General features: G+C 46.4%; 1 protein-coding gene across 1 annotated transcript in view; it reads right to left on the bottom strand.

Annotated features, from left to right (window-relative positions):
- Positions 1 to 4,656: 4,656 nt before the first annotated feature.
- The window catches only part of SLC26A9 (solute carrier family 26 member 9), a 251,682-nt gene continuing 228,891 nt past the window's right edge, over positions 4,657 to 27,447 (bottom strand). The window contains exons 19-21 of the mRNA XM_078644590.1: positions 25,395 to 25,540; positions 8,291 to 8,365; positions 4,657 to 6,670 (exon numbers count right to left, since the gene is read on the bottom strand). Of these exons, the coding sequence (XP_078500716.1) occupies positions 6,623 to 6,670; positions 8,291 to 8,365; positions 25,395 to 25,540 (269 nt within the window). The 3' untranslated portion in view covers positions 4,657 to 6,622. The remainder of the gene's footprint in view (positions 6,671 to 8,290; positions 8,366 to 25,394; positions 25,541 to 27,447) is intronic.

Raw genomic sequence — 27,447 nt, 5'->3', positions numbered from 1 at the left:
TGGTACAGCTTACCAAATTGGTCACAAAGAGGCTGCATGTTAGAATATCTTACAGAGTCAAGACACCTGCTGCATAGATCTCTGTGTGCTCAGCAGTTATGAGGGGATTAAAAGATGCCTCTGGTGGATAATGCAGTTCTGGGAAACTGCTGTGCTACTGTTATGCTTTGTCCAGTCACAGTTTAGAGTCATAAAGTAGCATAGAGGGTGAATGTACCTGCTGCAAAGCACATTGTTAACTTGCAGATTGCAGATTTATATTTTATGTAGATTGGTAAGTAGGCTGCTGTTTTTTACACTAATCTCTTTTTGATACTCCCAGTTCATAAATGACAGTTCTTCTAATATTACATAGTGACCTTTTAACCGGCATCAAGGAGTGCATGCAAACTGTAAGGCATGGGTTTAGATCCTTTTTGTTTTTTACCTCAATCTTTTGTTATTCTAAGTTTGCCAAGAAGGGTTCCTCTTAGAATTAATGAAGTCTTATTAGTGCAGACAACCCCATTCACTGCATTACATTTTATATCCTGACTTTGTGTTTCCCCCAACTGTTGACTCTTAACATACAATGTCTACACTTATGGACAATATGTGAGTCCTACACCTTATAACCCTCATTGTCTTAACTAACATTTCCTGTACTTAATGGACAGACCTGTATAATTTATTTTCTCTCTGTTTGTAATATAAAGCTCTCTGGTATCCTACAATGGGATGAGTAGTGCTATAAATTAACTACATTGAAAATAAATTAGTAGGTGCCACTTAAATCATTATTCACTTGACTACCCATGCACATCCAACTACCCATGCACACAGATACATTTTGCATTCTTACAGGGCAGGCACACTTTTTATTGGGGACAGGTGCGGAGGGGGGGGGACATGCCTCCAAGCCATAGTTTCTCCTAAGTACCTGTGAAGGGCTATGCTATTTACCTGTGTTTCCTTCCATTGCATTTGTATCTAGGTGTTAGGCTTCAGATGGCTCTCAGCCATGATGATATTCGAACAAAAGAAGGGCTGATGGCCCTTTAAATCAAGCCTATTTTTTGTACCTGGCTGAAGTGAAAATAAGAAAGCTGCTTTGCTGCCTGCAGTTTGCTGCACTGAATGGAATGCAGACAACTTACAGGTGCCAGAGGGTGTCCCTGTGTCGGAAAAAAAACAAGGGACAAATTCAACATATTTCCCTTGGTCAACTGGATCCCTCAGCGAGCCTAGAATTACCTGCCAGAAAGGCAATGTGGTGTGATAGCCTACTGTCCATCACTGCTCTGAATGACCATATAGTGGTTCACCTTTCTTTTTGGTTCCTTTTGAGCTGCATGCAGCAAGTCAAGCCTGCCTTAACGGTCTTGAGATACCAAGGTTTGCTGCAAGATCCCTTCAGTGTCAGCTGTCACCAGTCATCCTCTTCAACACATATATTGCTATGCTTACTTGTTTAGGACGTTTGCTCAGCTTCATGGCCCTGTTGGTAAACACATAACTAAAACACCTCCAAAAAAGAGACTAACAAGAAAATCTAAAAAATAGGAACTAGTGATGCTTTGTTGAAACATAGGAGGCCGAATCTGGTAATTAGCGAGATGCTAATGAAGTGGGATAGGGAGATCATGAGACCTGTGATTATGTGAAAAATGAATTACATTGATCTGTTGAGGTTCAAGTACATAATGTATTTATTTATTTATTTATAGCACGTAATTAAGAGGACTTGAAAAACCCTGTACAATAGAATTAATCTTAAATTGATAAAGCCCTACACAATAGGGAAAACATACCGAATGCCTTTATAATCACGTACATCTTAAAGAACAGCAGAACGGAATTGCAAGGTTACAGGAGAAGTATTTGGGAAGGAAGAAGAACATCAGAATAAGCAGTCACTTCTTGCTCATGACGAATGTCTTGCAGTGAACTGTAAACAAGATGGCTGCCAGTAGTGAATGGGAGGAGTTGCTGACAGCAGCCTCTTCTGGCATTTTGGGGTAAAGTTTCACATGGCAAGTACCAACCTGGCAGACTGGGCCGTAGATACAATTGGGGCGAAGGAGTTCCTCAACAGGCCAATGACTGTGAAAGGCCAGTGGGGCTGTGGGTTAGCCAGTCGCTGATTCCAGCTTCTCACCTTCCATGTGACTTACTCGTCCTCAGCTCAAATAGCCTTTCAGGGTCACTGTTCCGTCAGGGAATCTTCTGATTTTCTTATCGATCAATCCACCTTCTAAGCCAGTAACACATTTGGAGTAGACATACTCGACTGGTCAACGTTTGAATTTCTTTCAAGATTGTACATAGGAATCATGTATTATGTTGTGCGTCGTTAACTCTGCTGCTGTGGAAGGAACCACAGTGCCTGTGGGATGATATGAGAATATTGTAGGCATACGTTAGGAAGGCACACAGGTTTCAAATCTCAACTCTTTTTTTTGGCATTCTCATCAAATCGATCTGATCGATTACAAATTGGTGTCTTCTGAATTTAGAACGTTTGGGGTGACTTCTGGGATTTATCAAATTAAAATCCATTATTTTAAGATAATAAATCATATTTCCAGTAAAAGGATTGTGCCAGAAACCCTTTCCACCGAATTCACATGTCACTCGTCGCTGCGAGTAACATGGCTGAAGCTGGCCAATCGGTGACGCAGGCCTAGACTACCGACATGATCAGGGATGGTCAATCGCAAAGTTACTGCTGAAATGCACCAGATCAGATACGGGCTAGGCAGGTCTGTCGTGCTTAGTTTTGTTGATGAAGTCACAGATGTTGTGGACAAGTCTGATATACTCAGATCACAACCGTGAAGTAAACTTGTGTGAGAGACAAAGCAGGATGCAATAAGGTTAGCTGATACAGAGATCATACTCCAGTGATGGGTAGCAACTACTTTAAATTTGCATTGGAAGGTATGAGTAGCCTCCACCTTGTGTGCACAGTAAGGAACATTCCATTCACTGTTAGAACAGACGTTTTAAAAGAATTACAATAGGCAGAGAGGCTAGAGGCGAGGAGACATTAATTTTTCTGTATGGGTGGTGCCACAGGTCACTTCCTGACAGGCAAGTGGAAAAATGGGCCTCTGAGTGGACTTGAAAGAGCTAAACCACAACATCTGGGTTAACAAAAGACTTTTCTAGAACTATGGTTCAAAGGTGTTCAGTCTAGCCCAGACACAGCTTTCAGTGTCGCTGTGGAGGCCATCAGCTTGAAAGGTGTGTGTATTCTTGGACTTCAAGGTAGCAGTTTTCCAGTGGCTCAAGCACAGCATGCTGAAATCATGGGAAACTTGTACGTTCAGGGCAACATATTAGTGATGGGCAAGGAAGAGGCGGAAGTCACAAAAACAGTGGGGCAAGTCCTTCCATATTTGAAGTTGCAGGTCTAGTGATAGACGTGCCTAAATGCACATTACCACAACTGTTAGCAAAGTCTTTGGCCACTGCAGTGACTGGGGATTGAGTTTAAATAAAAGAGAAACTTGTAACATTGCCAAGAGTGGCACCAACTCCGACTGAGAAGAGGGCTCTAAGATCTCTTTTGGAGCGCCCCTGAATTGTACAGACAAGAAAAGCATGCATGAGAACATGGTTAAGCTATTAGCGGGGCTTGATTCAAAATCAGGGTGTGTGAACACCCCTCATGCCACTTCCATTGATTTGGGTGTTACTATCCTGCAGAACAAAGCAAAGGAGCGGTAGCATGAGCTTACAGGTTTTTAGAGGAGGCAGAAGAAAGATAATCTGTGATTGAGGGTTAGATTCTGCGCTGTGGTCGGTGGGTGTCCCTTTGGCAGTTTGGGTGTGGCACTGAATTAATGTTAAGGAGTGACCACGGTCCTTTAATGGCTTAGTTAACAGCAAAGAGTATTTTGAGGGAGTCATCTAGGATTAGTCACTCATAAATTAATTGTAAGACTTAAGGGGATGAGTATTTGCTGGGGTATGAGGGTGGCGTTGTGGATTATTTGCGGTGTCTTAAGAAGTTTCAGTATGAGTATGTGTGTGGCACAATCACTCTGGTGGCTCATGTGAGTAGGTCTACCGTGCCTAGGGATCAGTGAGGGAGTAGTGTAATTTCTGTACCCTGTTAAAGTAAATTGTTAATTATGTCTCAAAAGATTGTTCACCTAAAGCTACATTGGTAGAGAAAGGGGGGACATATTAGTATAATTGATTGTGCTGCTTTGTTTGAAGTGTGTGTCTTGCGTAGGAGCACAATTATTCCCAATGAGGGCTGCAGCTGAGGTGGGTGGTCCATGTCATGTGGAACATATGGGAAGTAGAAACACCAAAATGTGGATAACAAACCAGTTTTGGCAGCCAATGCTGAACAAAATAATAATAATAATAATAAAAAAAATTGTAAAGAGCAAACATATCACCCTCTTAAAGGTTTCAAAGTGCTGGGGGGCGATCGAAAAGAATAAGTGAGCTATTGCCCAGAGTACAATTTGGGTATTACTGGACGCACTGCGCTTTTTCAAAAGTGAAGTTCAATAGTCTGTCTGGTGCTCCGGGGTATCGCCCTCCGACTGAGAGCGTAATGAGCTGTTGCCCAGAGTCACATGATGCTGATCTGAGCTGCTGCCAGCGATCGATACATGAGCCCCGTGCTTCGGAGTCAGCTGCTCTGGCCGCTGTGCCACACCTCTCCCCCTTAATGATGAAAAGGAGAGCAAGAGAATGCACGGTGTGGGATAGATGGATAAATCGCAAACAATTTAAATCCTAATTAAACCCTTTGCGATGTCCACAGATGCCTTTGGCGAAATACCAATTTACATCCTGGGTCTGGTCCTTGTGAGAGATAACGTTTCTATATATTTGGTAGTTTAGCTGGAATATTTTAGCAGGTGCTAAGAACCAGATATACTAGATGGTGCAAACACCAAGGTTGTAGTTGCATTTCCGGAGATGTCGATAGAGACCAGAGCCAGGGTAGGATCAGAGCTAGTTACCACACCTCCCTGTTATCAGAGCAACTAAGTGCTCTGTCACACGCCTCATCAACTCAGACCTACTTGTCTAGGGGTCTCAGACTACTGGGCAAAATTGGACCCAGTTTCCTTACTGCAAAGCTGGTTACTATACAATCACACGAATCCTTGAACCAGCATTGCGGTAGTGCTAGAGTACAATAATTAATTCCTTTAATACGTCCTGATGAATTGCCCGTTAGGGGCGACTCCTGGCATGAAACATGTCGACCTGATGCACCACACAGGCCCTGTAGGATCATTATATCCAGCCGGGGCTCACTTCTTTTAGTTAGGCTAGTGCCCCCTAGGAATAAAAGTATCAGAAAGGGCTGCTCTAGACATATTTTCATTTTCACACTGACAGCACTACCCAGCCCACACACCCGCACTCACCCCATGGCTTCATCAACAAAAGATCTCCGCCAAAGAGCCCCTTAGCGGGTGCCCGTCGGGCACTGCAGCACCGGCCCGACGAGGAGCAGGCCCAATGATGAAGCATGACATCCTTCAGGGTGTGTGAGGGCACTTTTTAGAAAGACCTGAACCTTCCCTCACACCTAGGAACTGCATACCCCCTTTTTTCTCATACTACTTAAGAGCCTGTATGCAGGACCTATTTAAAAAGCTCCCGGTTCCTCTTGCTAAAAAGACGTCTGCTAAGAGAAAGTCATGGATGTGATGGGTGATATAATCTGTAAAGTGGAGCATTGAAAAAAAAAACAAATTGAAATATTAAAAATCAAAGCTTGTGTGTTTAGTACATTCAGTTTTTAAGAACCGTGTGGTGAAAAGTTTAGCTGTACATGCATGTTTGTGAGACATGGGGGGTGTATACCGTGCCCGTTGAGTGTTTGATATCATGGGCTGAGTCAATGAAATAGGTTCTTACTGTATCTGTCTGAAGTGGGTTGAGTTCTGTTGTAAATTAGTTGTCTGGTTAGCAGCAGGCTGGTACTAAGTTGAATACACCTACCTACTAAATCTTTGAAAGTGCGTCTAGTGGCATTCTAAAGTGACCCTCCACCGAGGACTATTAGTTAACTGATGCGGAATTAGCGAGATTTGACAATATACATTAAGGCACTGACGGGGGCGAGTGAGATTCTACTTAAATGCCAGGGACCAGTGTTATGAATAATTTACAAACGTCCATTGTCTCATATGAACCCAGTAATGACAAATGAGTGAAGTGTGTGAGCCTACTGATGTGGGACGACTGAGGCTCGAATGATCAGTTTGAGGACAGTGATGGGGATGACTGAAGCTCCATTGAAGTGTGCCAGGAGAGAGAACTGGTGTTTTTGAAGAGGTTAGTGTTATGAAGCAGTCCTATGGAAATAGATAAGGCATTGTATCGAATAACAAGTCTTTAAGCATCCATGGCAGCCGAGGAGCTGAAGGGAAGTGTTAGGACTAGGCGGTGTGAGCAGGCAGTCTCCTCCAATTATAACTAGCCTTTTGCAGAAGGCTGAGCGCAACGTGGCGGTGCTGTTCTCCGGTAATCGAGGAAATCCAGGTAATCCGGGATACTCTTGCTCTGTCCATCCGCCCAGGGCACCACTCTGCAGGAGAAGTCAAATCACCTGTGGCTCCTGGAGACTGTCACCCCCTAGTATTGTCAAGCTTGGGCATCATAGCGCTGTCTGCATTTCGGACTGGAACATGCTCCCAAACATGGCCTGGAGAAAGATAAAGGCCTGGTCAGGAAATGAAAGCAAAACAGTAGCTACAATTTTCTGTGCATTTACTGACCATGTCCTGTGATCTGTCTTTTTTTAACTTGAAGACGTTTGATCATGAACATTGCTGTACTATTACCTGTACCCAGCAAGATGAGGCGGTGCAATCTATGATCCACCAAGATCCGCTGATGCACAGAATCGTGACTCAGGTCTTACACGCTTCAAGCAAGAACATGGAGGCTGCTATTGACCCCACAGCTGCTCAAAGTAGCCCAGCAGCAGTAAAGCTACTAGTAAAAAGCACCGATTTTGTAACTTTGAAACATCAGGCGGTGTACCTCCTTGCGAGCACATCGGTTGAAATGCTAGACCTACTACTGTCCAGGTACAGTGCAAACTAGCGGAACCCCACCATCCTTGCTGTGAAGATCTAGATGGCGGGAGACGGGCTGTCTATTTAAAAGCTCAGTCCCTGCATCATTCCCTAAGCATTTTTGTAAGCTGAGTTTCCCAGTATTCATAGGGAGGGTGAATTTGAGTTACCGTTCCTGACTCCTGCTGCCTAAGGTGATCACCAGCCTGGATCCAGGATTCGGTATTTGGGGGACATGAAGATGCAAGGGGGAGGACTGCATTAATGCAGGGTTTTGAAGGACCTTCCATTTTATAATAAAATACAAGAAAACATTCAGAAGGACTGTTTTCATGAAATAGCTGATGTCTTTTGATACTACTTCTGTGTAGACATTAATTTCCATGACAAAACAACACATTTTTGCTCTCTGAATTCGTTCTATGTATATACATGGGGTTTTGATGCTCTCCCGACGGTCCATCAATTGGGAATATTAACACTACCTGGGCAGAATTCTTATCTGTGTAGTGCCTCAATACAGCGATCAACAGCTGGAAGGGGCTGAGTAGTCTTTTTCAAAGTGCAGGCAGCTATGCTTTATTCTATGTACAGAGTTCTTAATAACATTCGTTTGAGCTAGAAACTTTTTTTATAATATGCAAATGATGCAGTAAAAAGCTGAATAGCTTGAAAATGAGAAAGATCAACATTTATTTGTAAAGCAGAGCAGCTGTTGAATTGTGTCATTCTGGTGGCCCCACTTATAAATTACATTGCTGCTGCTTGTGTTTTCTTCTGTCTCCCGTCCCCCTTTCTCCAGGCGCTCTTTGTCCGTGCTTAATTTGTAAATTAATAAGTGCCAGGGCCCAAGGTTTTGCCTAGCAGCCTGTGGATAGCGCTAATGAAGGATGGGGTCCTGAATACCAAGGGTTCATAGTCTTGATTCCAGCCCATGAATCTAATCTACCACAGACTCTCTCTGCCCCTTCATCTAACTCTTGCAGGCTCTTTTTCATTCCTGCTTTCAATCTTTGTCACTGTTTCCCGTCTTTCTGTTCCCCCTCCTTTGCCTATTCTGTGTTTTTCTTTCTCTTGCTCTGGATCAAAATCTGCTGAGGAAAAATAAGTGAAGGCCCCAAAAAACTAATATTGGTGCCCCATTTGTAGCCACAGCTTAAATTTAGCACTGGTCTCTATTAACAAGGATTCGGGCAAAATACTGTTCACAGAATGTTCACTGGAGGGACAAAAATATTACTTACCTCTTCCAAATTCTCGTAATCGCCGCTGCCCCCCTCCAGCGAGTCACTTATGTAGAATTCTGCATCAACTGGCTTCTAAACACAGAAGAGGAGAGAGAAAGATTCAGAAGGATTTGTGAGATAAGTGAACACACCCCATGGAATAAATGTTAGGATCTAAGGTGAACGGTGTACCGACGGAGGGAACCCTGCGATGACACCTGACCATGGAAAGGCTTGCTACATGGCTGTGAAGGCTACAAGACAAGGCCATGCTCAGTGTTGGAGGCCTTTTTCTGTGAAAAAAGCTGCGAAGTGAGTGCTAATATCAGTCTAAAAACAGGTTTGACATTCACTCTTGATTTTTTTATATGGACTGGTGGTGAATGTACCTCTGTCATACAGTCTGATTCGGTTTCCCTCCTTTCTGAAGACTTTGTAGCCTACTACAAGAACATTTCAATTGGGTGGATTACCATTAGCAATATTTATTCATTTATATATTTATTTATTTTAAAGCTTATAAAGCGCATGGTTACTCCAATGGAGTGTCCTTGCGCTGTCCATGACAACAGAGCCCTTTCCCCACCAAGGCGCCACTAGCCCCAGCAAACATGATAGCTTTGCAACCATTTTAAGTTTTTTACGAAACATTGCTTCAGATGGATACATCCTCAATTCCATAGGTAGGTTATTCCAGGCCTTAGCCACAAGAAAACCGAAAGATCTACCTCCTGAATGTGCCTATTGAACTTTTGCCACTACCAACTTAGCAGTGCCCATAGACCTCAGATTCCGGGTGGGTCTGTAAGCAGTAAGTAACAGGTGCAGGTACCTTGGCCCTTTCTCATTGAAAGTCCTGTGGCAGAAAAACAGAGCCTTAAAGGTAATTCTGGCCTGTACTGGAAGCCAGTGTAATTCCTTCAAGCCTGCTCTGACCGTTGCACATCTCGGAATATTCAATATCATCCAGGCAGCTGCATTTATATCATCCAGGCAACTGCGTTTTCTACCTTCTGTAAAATATTCACGTTTCTCTTTGTGACCCCAAATAGAGGATGCTGCAGTAGTGCAGATGAGATGTAACCAGTTCTTGCACAATGGTCTTTTTGGCATCTATTGCAAGTAAATCCAAGATTTTGCGAAACATTCTTAGACTGCCAAAGCAATGTCCTGCCACAGCTGATATCTGCTCTGCAAACGATAAGGTGTTGTAAAACCAAAGTCCCAAACTTTTTATCTTAAACTTGGGAGTCTGGTTGATCCTAATTCCTCCGGCCACCACAAGTGTGACCAGATGGAGGGCTGTTTGCCAACCACCATCACCTCCGTCTTTCCTGCATTTAATTGCAGACAGCTAAACTTCATCCAATTCGCAAGATCACTTCAGGCAGGCTTTCAGTTTAGGTGTGGTGTCTGCCTCCTTTTGCTCCAATGTGACAATAGATTGAGTGTCATCAGCATATGACACCAGTTTCATCCCATGTTTCAATACAATATCTGCCAGAGGGCGCATGTACACATTAAATAATGTTGGACTGAGGTCAGAGCCCTGTGGTATCCCTTGAGACAGAGGACATACCTCAGACTTAAAAGGACTTTGTAAGACCTGGAAGGATTTATTCTGCAGGAAGTGCTTGATCCATTCCCATGTGTTACCTCTGACACCGACCTCCCACAGACGCTCCAAAAGAAGGCCATGGGAGACCCTATCAAACGCCGCACTCAAGTCCAGAAAAATCAATGCTTTCATCCTTCCCTCGTTCGCTGCTATTTTTACCGCCTCAGAAGCCAGGAGTAAGGCCGATTTAGTGCTGTGAAGTGCCCTGAAACCAGAGAACCTGTTTTTCTTCCATGAACTTAGACAATTAGAAATTTAGAAATTTCTTTTCATTTTTTATAAAAGAAGGAAGCAGAGATACAGTTGTCAAATTTTCTGTGAGCTCCGGACCTAAAGAAGGTTTCTTTAGTAATGGCACCAACATTGACTGTTTCCAGTTGCTTGGAACCTGCCCTGAGCTGATGGTCATCTTCAGCAAATTAGTAAGCACTGGTGCAATAGTTTCCTTCCCTCGCAGTAACATATTTGGAGAAATCATATCCAAGGGGGAGCCTGATTTGACTACAGCAATGAGTTTTAGTACATACGTCACTTTCCTCAGGAGGATGAAAAATAAAACTTCCCTCATCCAGTGTCATTTTTTGGTGGGGCAAAAATATAGTTCTTGCTGGTTTCAGGGAAGGTAGCATATATTTTTTCTATCTTTCCCAAGAAAAAGACAGCTACTTTATTACATTAGTTTGCAGATGCAGGCAATACTGCTGTGATGCTCTCTAAGGAAGTAAGTTGTTTTACAATACTAAAGATGTTCTTTGGGGTATTTTTGGCAGATTAAATTTTCTCAAAATAGAACTCCCTCCGCGCTCTCCTAATTTGTTGATGATAGAATTTGAGTGCTTCTAAATATTTCAGCTTATTCTCAGTGTGATAGTTCACCCACCAGCAGCGTTCAAGGCATCTGCATTGTGTTTTAAGCAATGCAAGTTCCTCTGAGAACCATTCCGCTGATGGAGTTTGGCAGGCACTCTTACAGGGTTTCAGAGGTATTAAAGAGTCCACTACCTCCTTAATCCAAAAAGAGACCTGTTTATCTGCTCTCTGGGTGTCGGCCATCAATTCCAGTGTGCTTGAGGCCAATTTATTCCTGAAAGAGTTGTGAGTGGGTAGCGCCCATTTCCGTGTCATTCTGGACTCTGGTTGCTTTCTCAGATTGCTGGAGACCTTTCTCTGATTCACAATCATAAAAGGGAGAATCAAATGGTCAGACTAGACTATAGGCACAGGTGGCAGTTCTTCTACTTCGGTACTGTTAGAAATTTTTTAATCTAAAATATGGCCCATAGTGTGCGTAGAGGTATGGACCAGCTGTTCTAGACCCAGGGCCTGTAGTCCCATTGTCATCTCACCAATTTCTCAATTTTCTTTATTGTCCAAATGTAAGTTCAAGTCCCCTAAAATTATGAAATTGGGGTAGGGGATGGCATAAGGTGGCACTGTCTCGGCCAACTCATTAATAAATGCCCTAGCCCGGCCCGGAGGTCTATAAATAAGGAAACCCACAACTGACCACTCAATATTAAGAGACATATTAAAAAGGGCAGCTTCACAACCAGACATCGGCAGTTTAGACATTTTTATCTAGTCCTCTGTGTAGAATACCCAGTAGTGTATGCAGCTGGGGAGAGTTGAGGTTGTTTTTTGGTATTTCCCCTTCCATGATCATACTCTCACTCATCGGAGTGTTTGAGGGTTTTTGCAGCGCGACATTTGCTGTGGCTCTCTGTGCTTGCTGGCGCTTTGGCTTTACTGTAGGCGCTTTGGTTCCATTTGCTGCCCCTGCCTCACTCTCCCTTTGACCCTCCATTTTGTTTGTGTTGGTGTTCCCTAGGCCGCCCCTCCTCCCCGCTACCGCCTCCCAGCTGCTGCCCCTCCCACACACGAATAGAGGGCTCTCCACCTCCTCTGACCAACTGTGACCGCCCGGACTTGCTCCAGAACGGTCGCTCCCTCCCTCACTCCCTGGTCCCACGCTTTGTGGATGCTACTGATCGCATTTGGGTATCGTTGTTAGCGCTGTGTGTGTTCTGTGATAGCGCTGTGTCTGCATTACATTGTAGCTCGTTTTGTATAGCGCTGTGTGTGTTCTGTGATAGCGCTGTGTGTGCATTACATCGCAGCTCGTTTTTGAGAGCTTTAAACTGACCTGGATTAGCCTTTGGCGCTGCTCGCTCCACTCTGCATTGCAGCGCGACATTTGCTGTGGCTCTCTGTGCTTGCTGGCGCTTTGGCTTTACTGTAGGCGCTTTGGTTCCATTTGCTGCCCCTGCCTCACTCTCCCTTTGACCCTCCATTTTGTTTGTGTTGGTGTTCCCTAGGCCGCCCCTCCTCCCCGCTACCGCCTCCCAGCTGCTGCCCCTCCCACGCTCCGCCCACCCCACTTTCCATGTTAGACAGATGTCCCAACGCGCAGCGTCCACGCGCTGCGGCCGCGCCGAAGGTGCGCCAAAGGTAAGCCCGTCTACGCCCGTCCGCGCCTGGACCGCGCCCAGCGCCCGTCCCCCTGCTCTATGCCGCTCCAAACCCCCAGAGTAACTTATGATGCCGCTACTCTCCTCGCCCTCAACGCCGGACGCACCCCACTTTGCTGCGAAGCTACCCCAGGACGTACCCACGGCCCATTCTCCTGCCTCTCCTGTAAGTTCAACTGCGTCAGGACCCTCACCAAACACACTTCCTCCACACACAGCTCCGAACTCAACGACTTGAAATGCATCCTACTGAACACCCGCTCGGTCCACAGACATGCAACCGAACTCTGGGACCTAATCGACACTGCGTCACCTGACATCGCCTTCCTTACTGAAACATGGATGAATGCATCTTCTGCCCCCGACATCGCCATAGCCATACCGGACACTTACAAGATCATTCGAAAAGACCGCACCAATAAAAAAACTGGAGGAGGCATCGCCATCGTCCATAGAAATACCATCAAAATTACAACCAGCTCTGACGTCAATCTTGCAACCGCCGAACACCTCCACTTTCAGATCCACACCGACCCCAGGACCACACTTAGAGGAACACTCATTTACAGGCCCCCAGGCACCCGATCTCAATTCAGTGACGACATCACTGACTTCGTCAGCCCGCACGCCCTCGCCTCCGAGAACTACATTCTTCTAGGAGACCTCAACTACCACCTTGACAACATTCACGACAACAACACCACCACCCTTCTGGACAACCTGTCCAATCTCGGACTCAAACAACTTGTTGACACCCCCACTCACATAGCCGGACACACGCTCGACCCTATCTTCACCTCCAGCAAGCACATCTCCTTCGATCATACTACAGCCCTCCACTGGACGGATCATAGCTGTGTTCACTTCAGCTACAAAACAACCCTGACCCACAACCGTCTACAACCCATTCCCCGAAGAAAATGGAACAAAATCTCCACCGAACAACTCCTCACATCACTCAGCCAAAACACTCCCACCCTGGCAACGGACCCAGACCTAGCGGCCACCAACCTCAGGCAATGGATTACCCACAGTGCGGACGAACTAGCACCCCTGAAAAAACACCAGTCGAAATCATCCAGCAAAAAAGCTCCCTGGTTCAATGATGACCTTAAAAAATCCAAGAAGACATGCCGCACCCTGGAGAAGAATTGGAGAAAAGAACCAACTTCAGACAACATGGACTCCCTCAAGACAGCCACCCGCAAACACCACCAACTGATCCGATCCGCCAAGAAATCAGCACTTAAGAACCGTCCCGACAACAATTCTCATAACAGCAAGGAACTCTTCAATATCGTCAAAGAATTCACCAACCCTCCCGCAGCATCCAACGACATCACTAACTCCCAAGACCTCTGCGATGCGCTATCCTCCTTCTTCTACAACAAAATTGCCGACATCCACAACAGCTTCAAGAATACTCCCAATGACCAACTCACCCCACCCACTTCAGATCCCACCCCTCCAACTAACTACCTCAACTCCTGGAACCCAATCACCATTGAAGACACCATTCGCCTCATGAACTCAATCCACTCTGGCTCACCTTCTGACCCCTGCCCCCACTTCATCTTCAACAAAGCTGACTCCATCATCGCTCCCCAACTCCGCGATGTCATCAACTGCTCCTTCGACTCCGCCACCTTTCCAGAAATATGGAAACACGCCGAACTCAGCGCCCTTCTGAAAAAACCAACAGCAGACCCCTCAGATCTGAAAAACTACCGACCCATTTCCCTACTCCCTTTCCCGGCCAAAGTCATTGAGAAAGCCGTCAATAGCCAACTAGCAGCCTTCCTTGAATCCAACAACTCCCTGGATCCCTCACAGAACGGCTTTCGAGCCAAACACAGCACCGAAACCGCCCTCATTGCGGCGACCGACGACATCCGAGCACTCCTGGACAACGGTGAAACAGTGGCCCTCATTCTACTCGACCTCTCCGCCGCCTTCGACACTGTCTGTCACAACACCCTCATACAACGCCTCAACAACATCGGCATACAAGGAAAAGCCTTGGACTGGATCATCTCATTCCTAGCCGGGAGAACACAGAGAGTCCGACTCCCCCCATTCTACTCAGAGCCCACCGAAGTCATCTGCGGCGTACCTCAAGGCTCCTCACTCAGTCCCACCCTCTTCAACGTCTACATGAGTCCCCTCGCCTCCATCGCACGTCAACACAACCTCAACATCATCTCCTACGCCGACGACACCCAGCTAATCCTTTCCCTCACCAAAGACCCCAACACCGCCAAAAACAACCTTCACGAAGGTATGAAAGAAGTAGCCGAATGGATGAAACAGAGCCGCTTAAAACTCAACTCAGACAAGACGGAGGTGCTCATCCTAGGATCCTCCCCCTCAGCTTGGGACGACTCCTGGTGGCCTTCCGCTTTGGGATCTGCGCCCACACCCACAGGCCATGCACGTAACCTTGGCTTCATTCTAGACTCCTCCCTCTCAATGTCCAGACAAGTCAACGCCGTATCGTCCTCCTGCTTCAACGTCCTTCGCATTCTCAAAAAGATCTTCCGCTGGATCCCCCTCGAAACAAGAAAGACTGTCACCCATGCACTGGTCACGAGTCGACTGGACTATGGCAACACACTCTACGCCGGAATTACAACAAAATTGCAGAAAAAACTCCAGCGCATCCAAAACACATCAGCGAGACTCATATTAGACATCCCGCGCCAAGAGCACATCACCGGTCACTTAAAAACCTCCACTGGCTTCCCGTCAACAAAAGAATTACTTTCCGCCTTCTTACCCACGCACACAAGGCCCTTTATAATCTAGGACCCGAATGCCTCAACACCCGACTGTCCTTCTACTATCCCACCCGCCAACTAAGATCATCCAATCAAGCCCTCGCCGCAGTCCCGCGCATCCGAAAAACCACCATGGGTGGCAGATCCTTCTCCTTCCTGGCTGCCAAGACCTGGAACTCACTCCCCACCCACCTCCGCCTTACTCAGAATCACATCTCCTTCAGAAAAGAACTGAAAACATGGCTATTCGATAAAAAGTAAACCCCTCCCTCCAGTGCCTTGAGACCCTCTGGGTGAGTAGTGCGCGTTATAAATACCTGAACTTGAACTTGAACTTAAACTAGGGTTTGAATCTTGAGGTGCCCTTCGAGATAACATCCTCAGTCAGTGGACCAAGAATGTTTTGTCTGATGTAATGATTGGTGTCAGTCAAGGATTAGCCCCAGGCTTGCTCCAGTTTAATGACTCCAGTTGTAGCCATTGGCAGGACTTGAAGCTTATTGCATGTCTCCTTCCCATTGCACATGTCAGTGGATCGAATAATAGCTCATCAAGACCAGGACTGAAGACAGTGGAAACAGAAGTTGATATGGTCCTTCGGTGAGCACTGAGGAGACTTAATAGCGCTACGATGGGGTATCATGTGGCAGAAGCAGAGCCTGAAAGGCATGAAATATTATAGAATGCTTTCAGGGTTGCACGTCAGAATATGGATAACACAATATCTTCTTGCATGAATATCGTGGCCTAACTATCATTAAAAAACATATCATTTCATTGAGTGTGTTCTATTAACTCCAAAAGGGTGACATTTTTTGTAAAGCATATTTATGGCACCATATTTTTGTTAGATGTATTTATAGGTGATGCCATCCCAGGGCCATACCACTGCGGGGAATGCCTTCTTTAACCCGTTCCGTTTTCACGTCGGCGAGCACTGCCTCCCTGGCGCTGTGCACGACTGTTGGCCGACGCAGCCCCGCCCACCCTTCAGAACGCCTGCACCGCGGCGGAATGTCCGCCGTGGTAAACGGGTTAAGGACAGGGGTGCGTGTTTTGGCGCGAGGGCATTATAGAATGGGATAATAGAGCCTTCTACAGAGAAGATCTGAGGTGCCTCGCAAAGAACCCTATCCCTAGTATCACCACAGTGCTGAAAGGCAAGTTTGAGGCACATAAAATTAGGGGTGCATGTTGGGATGATGTATGGCTCCGGTTAGTGGAGACGACTGCACTCCACGGGTTGGCCTAGACTTCCTCCTGTGGTTTAGGACCATGGCCACGGTGGAAGGTAAGCAGCTTTTAAACTTGCTGCAGGATTGCAAAATGTCTTTAAAGGGGTCTCCTGGCTTCGAAGAAGTAGTACATTCACCCACACAGCATATTCAGTTCAATAGCAGCTCCTGAAGTCCTGGAATCTTTATTCAGTTCAATAGCAGCTCCTGAAGTCCTGGAATCTTTACCTTTCTAGAAAACAAAAACGTGCAGGATGCAAATGTTTGAGCCAACGATTTGCAAGCTGTGTGAGTTCCTCTATGATACACGTCATTACATTGATTTGTAGCTCATTTACTGCTTTATAAAAGGGAGCAATCCTATGCGACTCAGTCTTGTCCCTGCTCATAAAGGAAGCAGCAGCTCAGCTGACTTGCTGGGCCACATCTCCTCTGCAGGTGAACAGTGCAGCGGAGCCTCCACGCACAAGCAAAGCAGCCACTTTTCCTTTAGAGATAAGGGAGATATTACCTACAAATTCAGAATGCGGGTTATCAGCAGCCAGACTGTGGACAGATTTCTAAGAAGTAACAGATTAAACACTATCAGCAGAGATACCCGGACAAAGCCTGATGTGCGAGATGTCGACAAGGTTACCTGAGCTTTGAAATGTTGAGCTGTGGATCAAACATTGGTGTTTTCTGACACATTTCCTATTGACTCTGGTGCAGAGTGACAATTATTTTTGCTTTTTTCCTAGTGTCCCTCCTCCAGTGACGCTTGTAGTTTCCGGTTGAATTAACCTTGTGGTTTGTGGTGAAAACTTGCCAACATTGACTTAGCGAGTTATCGCAAGCGCAGAATACCTTCTGCTTCCAAGTCCATTGCATTCTCTACCATCTGTATTAAACCACCAAGAGAAGAGACTTAGGGGCATATTAGCAAGAACCTTGTTACAATTATCGCAGTTTTAGCGGCAGGAAACTGCAGCTAAAACGGCGATAATGGGCTTGCTATTATGCGTTACAGAATTCCAGTAGAAGCCCAGGTTAGATGTCCTGCACATCTTACCTGGGCTTCTATTGGAATTCTATAACGCATATTAGCAAGCCCATTATCGCCGTTTTAGCGGCAGTTTCCTGCCACTAAAACGGCGATAATTTTAACGAGGTTCTTGCTAATATGCCTCTGAGTTGCTTCACCTCAGCCTGTGTCCTGTGACCCATTTACCTACAATGCTGGACCTATAGTAATCTGGGAACCAATCACTTGCACCTGTGGCTCTTCTTTTAGCTCACCTGAAAGACTTGCTACTACGCCAACGAATGCAGTGGCTTAAAATGAGTAAAAAGGCAGTAAAATAAGAATTGAATCCTCTGTGAGTGCCCTCGACTAAACCCGCTAAAATGGAAGCCACATGCCCCAAACGGAAACTAGCTCTTCAGTACATGAACTTGCACCTGTTTTAAATCTTATTAGCAGAGGCTTAGAAGACAGATCTCATCTGGCCCAGAAGTGCCTAGAAGTGATTCAGTTTGTGGTGCCAGGCTCTACAAGTCTCCTCATTTAATACTTTATTTATTTCCATGGGCTGATGGGAGTCAGGATGGCCTACATTTGATTGGAATGCAATTTTGTGTGACGTTTCTCTTGACTGGGGCTTATTTTTTTAGAACTCTTTTTATTGATTGCACGACTTGAAAAAACATCACCTCACATACAGTTATATACATTGGCATGGAAATTAAGGTTCCCACGCCACCGTTGATTTCTCTAATGTCTTTGTACATTTTCAAAGACACCGCCACAGTTGGTCCTCCAATATTTAGTACAGTGTATCATTGGCTATCATCAAGCAAGTATCCTACCGATGGCAGTGTGTAAATATTTCCTCTGAATTTATTCCACCCTCCCCACACCCGCTCCCACTTCTTGGGACACCCTCTATTTACATATACTGCTTTTTCGGCCACCATAACCCAGTCCATGTCATTGCACCATTCTGCATATGTTGGCGCATCCTGTGCTCCCCAGTGTTTGGCGATGTTGCCTTTTGCTATTGTCATGCTCAGTGTCACCCAATCTTGGGCCTTGCGTTTGAGGTCAGTGGCTTCCCAAATGTTCAAGAGACATCATTTAGGTTCTGGTGGCACCGGAGCCCCACTGACCTGTGTTATTATGTTCATGATTAATTCCCAGTATGTTTTAATATCTGGGCATTCCCACATCGTATGGAAGAATGTACCTATGTCCCTACATTGTCGCAAGCAGAGTTGGGTGTCTGCCCTCCCCACCCTGGCCAGTATTACCCTTGTCCTGTGGAGCTCTTTGAGCTGCACCAGCTGCAGCCTTGATGATATTGCCACCTCTAGCGGGGACTCTAGCGCTTTCTGCCAGTCCGTCTAGGTCTCCAATGTTTGCCTGCCATTTCTCACTGAGACTTTGTGTGGGGTCTGCTTGGTTGTTAATTATTGTCCGGTAAGATAGAGATATGGCTTTTTTCCTCAATCCGCTCCGTAAGTAGCCTTTCCTCCAACGGAGAAGCCTCAGGGAGGGTGGTGTCTTATAGGATGGTGGCCATGAGTGCATGCCTGATCTGAAGGTAGCGGTACAATTCTGTAGGTGCCATGTCATATTTGTCTTTAAGTTGCGCGAATTTCATAACTTTCCTGTTAACCCAGAGGTCGCCCACCCTTGAGATACCTATTAAATCCCATTGCTTGAACCCTTCGCAACTGCCTAGTCCACCTAATTTTCCGGTTTCCCAGAGTGGGGTAAGTTGTGTGATCTTGTTGTACCATCCCAGTTTGCTAAGGACTGTGTACCATATTTGAACTGTGTGTACAGGGTGTCCTCTGAGGTCTTTTTTTAGAGGTTTTGTTGTAAAGTGCCCTCATGACCCCTCCCTCCCCCAGGATGTGTCTATCCATGCGGAATGCACATTCAGTCAGGGGAGAATGAAGCCATTGGTTGAGCACTATGAGCTGGGAGGCCCAATAATATACCTGTATATTCGGGAGTGCTATACCACCATCATACCATCCTTTAACCAGATTATTCATTGCTATTCGGGCTGGCTTTCCGTCCCATATGAGGCTGCATACTTCTGCTTCTATCACCCTAAAGCACCATGGTGGAACAGGGAATGGGGTATTTGCAGGGCATAAAGAAATCTGGGCAATGCCATCAGTTTGAAAAGTGCGCCCTACCTAGTAGGGTCAATGGGAGGGATTGCCAATGTTTAGTATCCCAGCGCATCCGTTTCAGGGGCTCTAGGAGGTTTGTAGACATGAATTCTTCCATGTCAGCTGTGATGTAAATTCCAAGGTATCTGAAACCATTTTCTACCACTCTTACCTCACAGCCTCTAGGCAGGGCTGGTGGGGTGTTCAACACATATAGGATGGACTTATTCCAGTTAATTGTATATCCGTAGTATCGCCCGTATGCCTCACAGATGTCAAACAATCTTGTTAGCGAACGCCGCGGGAATGCCATATATAACAGGACATCATCCACATATAAAGATATCTGGTCCGCCCATCTCTCTGCCCACTGAAGTACGCAGATTATAGGATCTCTCCTTACCTAGGCTGCTAGTGGTTCTAGTAATAGGGCAAAGAGTAGTGGAGACAGTGGACAACCCTGTCTACTACTCCCGCCAGCGGCTTTGTGTATAGCAACCAAACCCAGGATCGGAATTTGGGCCCAAATCCTATATACTCAAGGATGGAAAAGCAGAATGGCCATTAGACCGTCTCGAAGGCCATTCGACCGTCGAGAGAGAGGATGATTGCCTCCTCTTGAATAGTATGCCCATGGCCTAGCACGCCATGCAGGCATCGTAGATTGAGCGCTATGTTTCTACCTGGTTCAAATCCAGACTGATCTGGATGTACTAACTTTGTGAGGTGGGGGGTCAATCTGTTGGCCAATGCTTTGGCCAGCATCTTGGCCTCTGCATTAAGCAATGAAATGAGGCGATAAGATGTGCATTCAGGGGCTGGCTTTCCCAGCTTGCGAATGGAGACTATTGTTGCCATGCGTTGGTCTTTCAGGAGTTCTCCCTCCTCTAGGCTTGCTTCGTACATGTTAAGTAAGTACGGTGCTAGTTTTGTCGTTGTTCTTTTGTATAATTCAGTGGGGATGCAATTGGGCCCCAGGGCATTACCAGATTGTATGCTTCCTATAGCTGCTGCTATCTCTTCTGGTGCAAAATCTGTCTCTAGTAAATCGGTTTCGTCATCTGTTAGTGAATCGATGTGAATATCTTTGAGAAAGTATGCGTCTTTTCCCAGTGTCGCCTCAGCTAGAGGAGTATAGATCTTTTCATAATGGTGTGCGTATGTGTCCACTACCTGCTGCGTGACTGTAACACGCTCTATGGTGTAAAGCTGGAGCTCTGCCACCCACCTGTCCGCTCGTTCCCGTCTGTCTAGCCAGACAAGAAGTTTCCCTGCCTTGTCCCCCACCTTGTATATTTTGTGTCGGTGTAGATGCTTACTTGGCCTTAGCCCCCTCCCACATGTGTTCCCTATATTCCTGCTTTTTTGCGTTCAGTCGAGTCGTGTTAAGCTCAGAGGGGTACTGAGAGTGTGTAGTTTCTAATTGGCTTACCTCTTGTTCTAGGGCATCCGCTAACTATGTCTTTTCTTTGTTGTGGCCTGCGGTATGGGAGATTGCTTGTCCCAATGACTGGTTTGTAGGCCTCCCACAGGTCAAGAGGAGAGGAGACCGAGTGTTCATTTTCATCGAAGTAGTGTTGGGTGGTCATGACCAGGCCCTTCCCGATCTTGGGGTTCTTTAAATATCTCGTATAAATAGGGAATATACAGCGTTGGGCTGGAGCATTTAAGGTATATTTAATGAGGATGTTGGAGTGGTGCAAGATGCCTCTAGCTGGGTGGGTCATCTCATTGAACTTGCCCACGGTGTCTGCCAGTGTAAGGATGTAATCTATTCTGCAGAGACTATTTTGGTCGCCAGAGTGAAATGTATATTGCCGCGCCTGAGGAAATCGGGATCTCCATACATCTACCAAGTCCAGTGCCTCCAGAATATCTCAAGTCGGGATTTAGTTTTGGTCTGTGGGGGCATGCGATCCATTGAGTCATTTAGTGTACCGTTGAACTCGCCCCCTATTATCAGTTCTCCCTCCGAGAGTTTGAGGAGAAACTCGCTCAGCGCCGGTAATGCTATTGAATGCAGTGCTGGGGGGATATACACGTGACTATATTGATTGTTCAACCTTCCCATTGGCCTGAAACTGCTGCAAATCACCCCTGGTCGTCTGTCCATGTTTTTTGAACAATGAATGGGAATTGTTTTCTAATCAGGATCCCCACCCCCGTGAGCCTGACATGAACCCTGAATGTACCGCTAAGTAGAAGCCCCATTGATCTAGGGCCTTACACGTTGCACCTACCAAGTGAGTCTCTTGAAGTAGGTCCACTGCCCATGTTTGGCATTTAATATACTGGAGGAAAAGTTCCCTCTTCAATTTGTCCCTGAGGCCATTCACATTCCATGAGATAATTTGTAAATGTTGGCCACCCAGGGGTGTGAAGCGGGCGTGGATGCAGTGTTTTTAATTGATGCGGTCACGTGTGTCTCGTGTATCGTCTGTATGGGTGGGTTGGATGGAACATCCAGATTGCAGCCTTGTAGGATGGCTGCCAAGTCGTGCAATAAACAATATCAAACAATCATAACAACAAATACAATAAGTGTCGACCCCTACCATTCCCCCTCCTCCTCCCTGCCTCCCTGCCTCCCTGCCTCCCTGAATGATGGATTTAAAACTACCCACCTCCCCAACAGTGGAGAGTGCCTGTTACCCTTACCCTGGTACCTATGCTGGGGGAGCATTTCCAGTAACCCCCATGTCCATCTTAGTGTCTCTGATGTGTTGGTTTGGCGATAATGTGGTGGGTTAACACAGTTACCTAGAGATGGAGAAAACAGTAGAATCAATATAAATGTTATCCAGTCCGGACCTTGTCCAGTGATGATCCTCGGTCATCGTAGCCACCTGGACAGCCTTAGTCATTACTGAAGTATGACACTATCGTCTCGATCTTATAGCACCTTTACATCCTTGAAAAGAGCCCTGTAGCAGGTACTTGTCGCTCCTTTTCTCTTTCTCTCTTCGGGGGGCTTTCACTTTGAGCTTCTAGGGCCCTCCGTCGCGTTCATAGATGTTGCCTCTTCCATTCCCAACTGTGCAGCTGTTGACGGTTGCCTGTTTTTTCCTGGAATTTCTGTGGTTTGTAGCCTGGTGCCACCCCTCGAGCCACTCATGGGCTTCCTCCAGAGTCATGAAAAACCAAACCTTTCCCTCCACCTCCACTCTAAGTTTAGCAGGAAGCTCTTGGTCGCAGGTGTTTCTGAATGACGACCTCCACGAATAGATCAGTTGCCGGCCCTTCTCCTTTCTCTGGTACCCCAATAATCCTGACATTGTTGCATCTAGAATGGCCTTTGTAATCGTCTAGTTTTGCGGCCACGGCTCTACTCTCAGTTTGTAATTGTTTTACTAGACGTTTGAGGATATCTGAGTATTTGCGGGGAGTCGCTGTTCTGGCTTCCACCTGTTACTCTTGTGTTCATGTTTTTGAGATCGGCACAAATAAGCGAGACCTCTACAGAGACAGTGTTGATACGTGATTCCAGGGATGTGTGTACCCTATTCAATGTGGCCATGATATCCTGCAGCGTAACCTCTTTAGCTTCTGTCGCTGTGCGATCTTCAGCTTGAGCGATTGTGGTGTCTGTCATCTCCAACTGTTCCTTGGCCCATGCAAACTTGTCCAGCTTTGTTTGGTGCATGGTATGCGGGCCTATTCCCCCAGTCATCTTGGGCTACCCTGCACAGTTTGGGTTGAGTGCTTAGTAGTAGTCACCGCTGCCTGCCTGTGTGGTGTGTCACAAGGCTTTTCGACTTTCCTACGTCTAGTTGACAGTGCACTGGTCCGAGTAGGGAGGAGCCTGCGTTGGGCCTCGCTGGCAGGCTTGTTTTTAATTCCGGCTACCTGTGTACATCACTCCTATGATTGAGTGAGGTATGGCCTGGACGATGGGGACCTCCGTCGCCGTGTGCCTTTGCCCCTAGGTGGTCTCCTGCGATTTCGATTACTTTTTAGAGGCGTAGCTACGGAGCCGGATCTTACTCTCCGTGGTGGTGCTTCAATTAGGGCTTCACTGCTCCCGGGCCTGCGCCATGCCTTGGTTGCACCGGAGGGGCAACCACTATATGATAATGTGTGTGGTGCTCGAGGGATGCCGATGCAAGTCTCTCACACTTTTGCCCACTATGAACGCCTTTTGAGGCACGTTACAGTATGTTGTTTCCCCCCCCCCCTCCCCCCCCCCCCCGTTATCGACGTTGTGAGCCCCCGGGGCAGTTGCATTAACTTTTGCAAGGCCTTCGTCACGGCAGTCCCAGTGCTGGATTGACCTGTTCTCCTGACTCCCTCTATATTATAGCACTGGGATGAGGTAGCCGCTGCGTGCGGTGTGAGCGCCTAGTCGCTGAGTCTGATTGTGTCCCGGTTACCTCCAGTCATGCATGGGGATATTTCCAGGGGGGGCGGTTGCGTCGATATACGATGCTGTAGCCCTGCCTTTTCTCGAGCTCCTGGCTTTCACGAGTGCGCTCGGGTCATACTCACGAGCGACCCAAACTAATAAGTGATCGACCCCGCCGGGCACTGGCACCACATACTGTTGTTGCGGGGCTCAGGTATTCACCACCACCGCAGGCCACTCCTTGTCTCGCCTCGAGGGGGGAGCCACTCGTCAGTCTGGTTTGTCAGCCTCGCTGTTACTCGAGGCTCCAGCTTCCGTATAGTGAGTAGGACGCACTTTTCTCCTCGACGTAGCCGGTCATGCCTTCGTCCTTTTCGGATACCGGTTGGCGTATTGCAACCCCAGCTGGCTCTGATTCCTCCTCCACCTCTGTTTTAATGCTGCCTGTGGATTATCATGCGGATTTGCTCGGGGATAGTCTAGGGTAAGACAAAGCTACTAAAGGCAGACGCGCATCATCGGCCCGCCTACCTCCTACTGGGCGATACCTGCCCAGACGAGGAGTGGCTGGCCACAAGGTGGGTGGGGGCAGCCCTCTGTGACTAGGAGCCCGCCCTCCTGATGGCCACTGCGTGGCCTCGGGCAAGCGCATTTCCTTTGGCTGCTGGCCACGCCCCCCCCTGATTGGGGCTTTTTGACGGGCATCCTACCCCGAGGAAGGGTTGGGACGGCCATCGGTATTACTTATTTGTCCACCATTGCTCCATTGAAAAGTCCCCCTGACCTGATCCATATGTGCCACATGAAATCTTCTCAAACATAACCCACTCTACATACAGCAAGATAAAGAACCGTGCAAACCTGCCACATTAACACTCATTTTGGTGATCTTTAAAGCAGTGTCAAGGGAATTGTGAAGCCAAGTGTGACATTTTAAAGTCACAGGATTGAAATGGTAAATGCCTTGTGCTTGTAACATTTAGATTGTTTCTTCCACGGTTTGAAGCAACTCATTTGTAATGAGCAGAAATCCTGACACGAGGAAGAGGGTTAGACAAGGGCCCTCAGGCAGAAAGTACCTAGAGCTGATTCAGCTTGTGGCGCCACACATTTTTGGGTTTTGCATTTGAAGTGGACATTTGTGTATTTTACAGAATGTCTGCTTTGGTCTGTGTATCTGTACATAAGTGCTTCATTCAATAAGAAAAACGTGGGAGGTCGCATTCCCCTACTCAAACCGTGGAGGTCAATACAAGTAGTTCAAGTTTATGTTTTATTGTCTGATTAATATTTCTCAGATGGTGGTTTCTACAAAATAATACTATTGGAATGTATAATGACTATACTGTTCAAAAACTATATTCTAACCCCTCCAACGTAAAGATACATGTCTGAACTGTTTGAATATGTAACTGTAGGGTTTGATGCCGACTAAGCTATCACCTATTATATTATATAAATAAAGATATAAAAAGGTGAATAGTAGTTCAGCTCCCTGCTCCCCGTCGGTAAGTTACCTTTTCAGACCGCGGGCCTTGGGACACGCTTCTGACAGTTTCCATCGCATACAGAACTGCGTCGTGGACGGTGATGAACAAATGATTCCGGTCCAGTCCACCCTCAGCGAAAACTCCTCCGGTCTCGATATCATGGTAGACCTGAGCTAGAAAAGGCAAAGAACGGAGAGGGCAAGTGAGGGAAAAGGATAAAGCTACTTTTGTGATGTCAAAGTCATTATTAGTCATAGGGTCTGTCCCTTTCCAATGCTTAATTTGAGCCGGTGGTTTCCAAATCTCGGCACCAGCACTTAATTGTCAACACCGCTGCATGTGACAGTCTGCCGCATGGTGCCGCTGTCGGTCTACTTTAGAGATGAACACAAAAACAGTTTATTAATTCACTATAGTTTAAAAACGACTATTACTTAAGCCCTAAGCCATTCTTATGGTCACACTCGTAGGACTGTGATGGTTAGTAGTTGTGTTCATACTAATATTGGCAGCGCAGGCAGGGGCAATATGTGGAGCAAGCTGCAGTGGTCTCCTGAGGAAGCCCTGGCATTCATTTTTTTTTGCATTTTGCAAACTAAGCATTGTCACACCGGTGAGAAACATCACCTAGGGCCAGATGTAGGTAGCCAAATACCGGTCGGTAACGGCCGAATTCGGCCGTTACCGACCGGTATTTGGCTATTGAGATGTAGGGGAACGAAAACAGGGCAAATCGGTAATTTTACCGATTCGGTAATTATACCGGTCGGTAAATTTACCGACCGGTATATTTACCGAATCGGTAAAATTGATATGTAGGTGGGACTCTTCTGAGTCCCACAAGGCCTACAAAATCGGTATTTTACCATCAAAATCAATTTGATGGTAAAATACCGATTCAGGTGTGCATGCACATGTGTGCATGCACACCTGTGCCATATGACAGGCAGACCTGCCCTTAGGGCAGGTATGCCTGCCACATGGCACCCGAACCTTTTTTGGGGGTGCTAGAGGGTGTCAAAGTGACACCCCCTGCACCCTTGTCAAAATCGGTATTTACCGAATCGGTAAATACCGACCAGTAATGCCCCATTCATTCCTATGGGCTTCAAAGCCCATAGGAATGAATGGATCATTACCGGTCGGTATTTACAGATTCGGTAAATACAGATATTTACCGAATCGGTAAAAAACACATCTGGATGGACCTACATGTCCACCCTTCATATTTACCGATTCTTAATTACCGAATCGGTAAAATTCGGTAATTAAGAATCGGTAAATATTTTTTACCTACATCTGGCCCCTAGTGGCTGGACCAGAAATTCCTGCAAAAGCTTTATTATAGACATCCGTTGATATACATATATATCACTTGGGTGGCCAATTACCGGTCGGTAACGGCCGAATTCGGCCGTTACCGACCGGTAATTGGATTTTGAGATGTAGGGGGAAGGAAACAGGCATTTTCGGTAATTTTACCGAATCGGTAAATATACCAGTCGGTAAAATTACCGAAAATGCATTTTCGGTATGTAGGTGCCAAGTTGCACATTGACACAGGGCTTGGAAGATCGGTATTTTACCATGCAATACAATTGCATGGTAAAATACCGATGCAGGTGTACATGCACATCAGTGCATGTACACCTGTGCCCTAAGGGCATGTATGTGGCACACAAGCCTAAAACAGGGGTGCCAGAGGGTGTCAAAATGACACCCCCTGCACCCTTGCTAAAATCGGTATTTACCGATTCTGTAATTACAGAATCGGTATTGCCCATTGATTCCTATGGGCTTCACAGCCCATAGGACTCAATAGGAAATACCGATTCGGTATTTCCAGATTCGGTAAATACCGAATCTTAACGATTCGGTATTTCCACATCTGGAAATACCTACATCTCCCCCCTTCATATTTACCACTTCTTAAATACCGAATCGGTAAAATTCGGTATTTAAGAAGTGGTAAATATGAATTACCTACATCTGGCCCTTGGTCTTTTAGTGGGATGCAAAAGGTGACTGGGCACTAAACGGATGTTGTTTGCGAAGTCTTTACACGAGCCGTGCTCTATGT

Source organism: Lissotriton helveticus, chromosome 5_1, assembly GCF_964261635.1.
Source record: "Lissotriton helveticus chromosome 5_1, aLisHel1.1, whole genome shotgun sequence".
Classification (NCBI taxonomy): domain Eukaryota; kingdom Metazoa; phylum Chordata; class Amphibia; order Caudata; family Salamandridae; genus Lissotriton; species Lissotriton helveticus.
Note: the sequence above shows the minus strand (reverse complement) of the source record. Positions and strands in the feature narration are given on the sequence as shown.